This window comes from Cystoisospora suis (assembly GCF_002600585.1).
Source record: "Cystoisospora suis strain Wien I chromosome Unknown contig_12930, whole genome shotgun sequence".
Lineage (NCBI taxonomy): Eukaryota > Apicomplexa > Conoidasida > Eucoccidiorida > Sarcocystidae > Cystoisospora > Cystoisospora suis.
The window spans coordinates 1-1,520 of NW_027165685.1; the positions used below are offsets into that span (position 1 = coordinate 1).

Sequence of the window (1,520 nt, forward strand, 5' to 3'; positions counted from 1 at the left end):
ATACATCCATACATATTCATACATACATGCATTAGCTACCTATATATACATATATAGATACATATGCACTGTCGTGGCAAAGAAGCTTACCGAGAGAAAAGACGGAGGAGGAGAGGAGATGAAAATCTTTAGATGCTCAAGAAAGGCCATAGCCACATACCAGTCATCTACCCTGCAGCAGGTGTATGTACAGACACCGCGTTAGAGATAAAGCCTTCGTCCACCAGTTCTCATTACCCAAAGCTATCCCCGAGAGGCAATGACCGTCATGTGTTTCACAAGGAGTCTACATCTTGAAGATCTAAATTCTCCTCATTCAGGCTGCGAGACAACACACTCTTTCTGTAACCACTGGATAAATAGAGAGCAACGAAAAAGAAAGATAAAACTCCCAGCTTCTTTCTATCTATCTAGAGATGTGTATCTATAGATACCTAGCTCTGCATACCCTCCATGTGTTGTATGGTGTGCACGTCTCTTTCAATATCTTGCGATTCTTAGGCTAACTTGATGGCTCATACAGACATCTAAGAAGCCTCTCTCTGCTAGTCATACAGGAAGGTGACAGTGGAATGAGAGAAACATCTTGCGTGGTCTTTGAAGAAAAAAAGAACACGAGAGACAAGAGAAAGATGAAGGTGAAGAAGAGAGACAGAAAGAGACGTGACTCTCCATATGCGGTAGACTTGGTTTGAAGAGAACGAGGAATAGCACCGAAAGGGATAGAGAGAGATCGAGACGACAATAGAGAAATTGGAAGAGGAATAGAGAGAGAAGCAGAAAGTGACAGATATAGAGATACAGATAGAGATGGCTTGCGTTGTCAGTTCTTTCAGGGGAGAGACGAACGGAGAGAAAAAGAAACACATCATTCAGCAGGGTACCAGCTAGCTAGCTAGCTAGCTGGTTAGTTGTCTGTTTTTTCTTGACCTCAAAAGAGAGAAAGCGAAGATGGTTAATTGCCATTTATCCTCGTCTGTTGTCGCCACTTCCAGCATAGCACATACGGTGTCCATACACTCCACTGTACGACAAAGGAACAGCAAGGAGAAGGAAAGAAAAGAATTCTCTTCTCTCATCTATCTTCCTACCTGCCGTCTACCTATCTAACTTTGATCTACTTCTCTGTCGATCTTCTATCATCTGTCTTGACTCTATCTATCTGTCTCTACTCTGTGTATCTCTGGTCGATCTATCTATCGTTAATACACTATCTACCTCCTATCTGCTTGTCTATCTTTGGTCTGAAACACAAAGACAGAAGGATTATGTATGTGAAGCAGAAAAGAAGAAAGCTAATAGAATGTAGGCTACACTTGACTATAGGGGGGAAAGAAAAGACGAAGACGTAGAGGTGCTAGGAAAAGACGGAGAAGAAAAGTAGCTAATCTCCAGAAAAGACACTGGACACCTAGGTACTGCAAGATAGTCCTAACGACTCATATAGTACAGTAGAAGAGTGGAATCGATAGATAGATAGATTAGAGATAGGTAGATTAGAGATAGATAGATTAGAGAGA

At 41.7% G+C, this 1,520-nt stretch overlaps 1 protein-coding gene across 1 annotated transcript; it reads right to left on the minus strand.

The window, feature by feature from the left end:
* Positions 1-87: 87 nt before the first annotated feature.
* CSUI_011523 (heat repeat-containing protein) lies at positions 88-1,149 on the minus strand (the record flags this gene model as incomplete). Its single annotated transcript, XM_068071621.1, has 2 exons — positions 931-1,149; positions 88-172 (listed from the first exon to the last, which is right to left on the minus strand). Coding segments are annotated over exons 1-2 (234 nt in total), but the record flags the coding sequence as incomplete, so codon positions are not given.
* Positions 1,150-1,520: the final 371 nt, after the last annotated feature.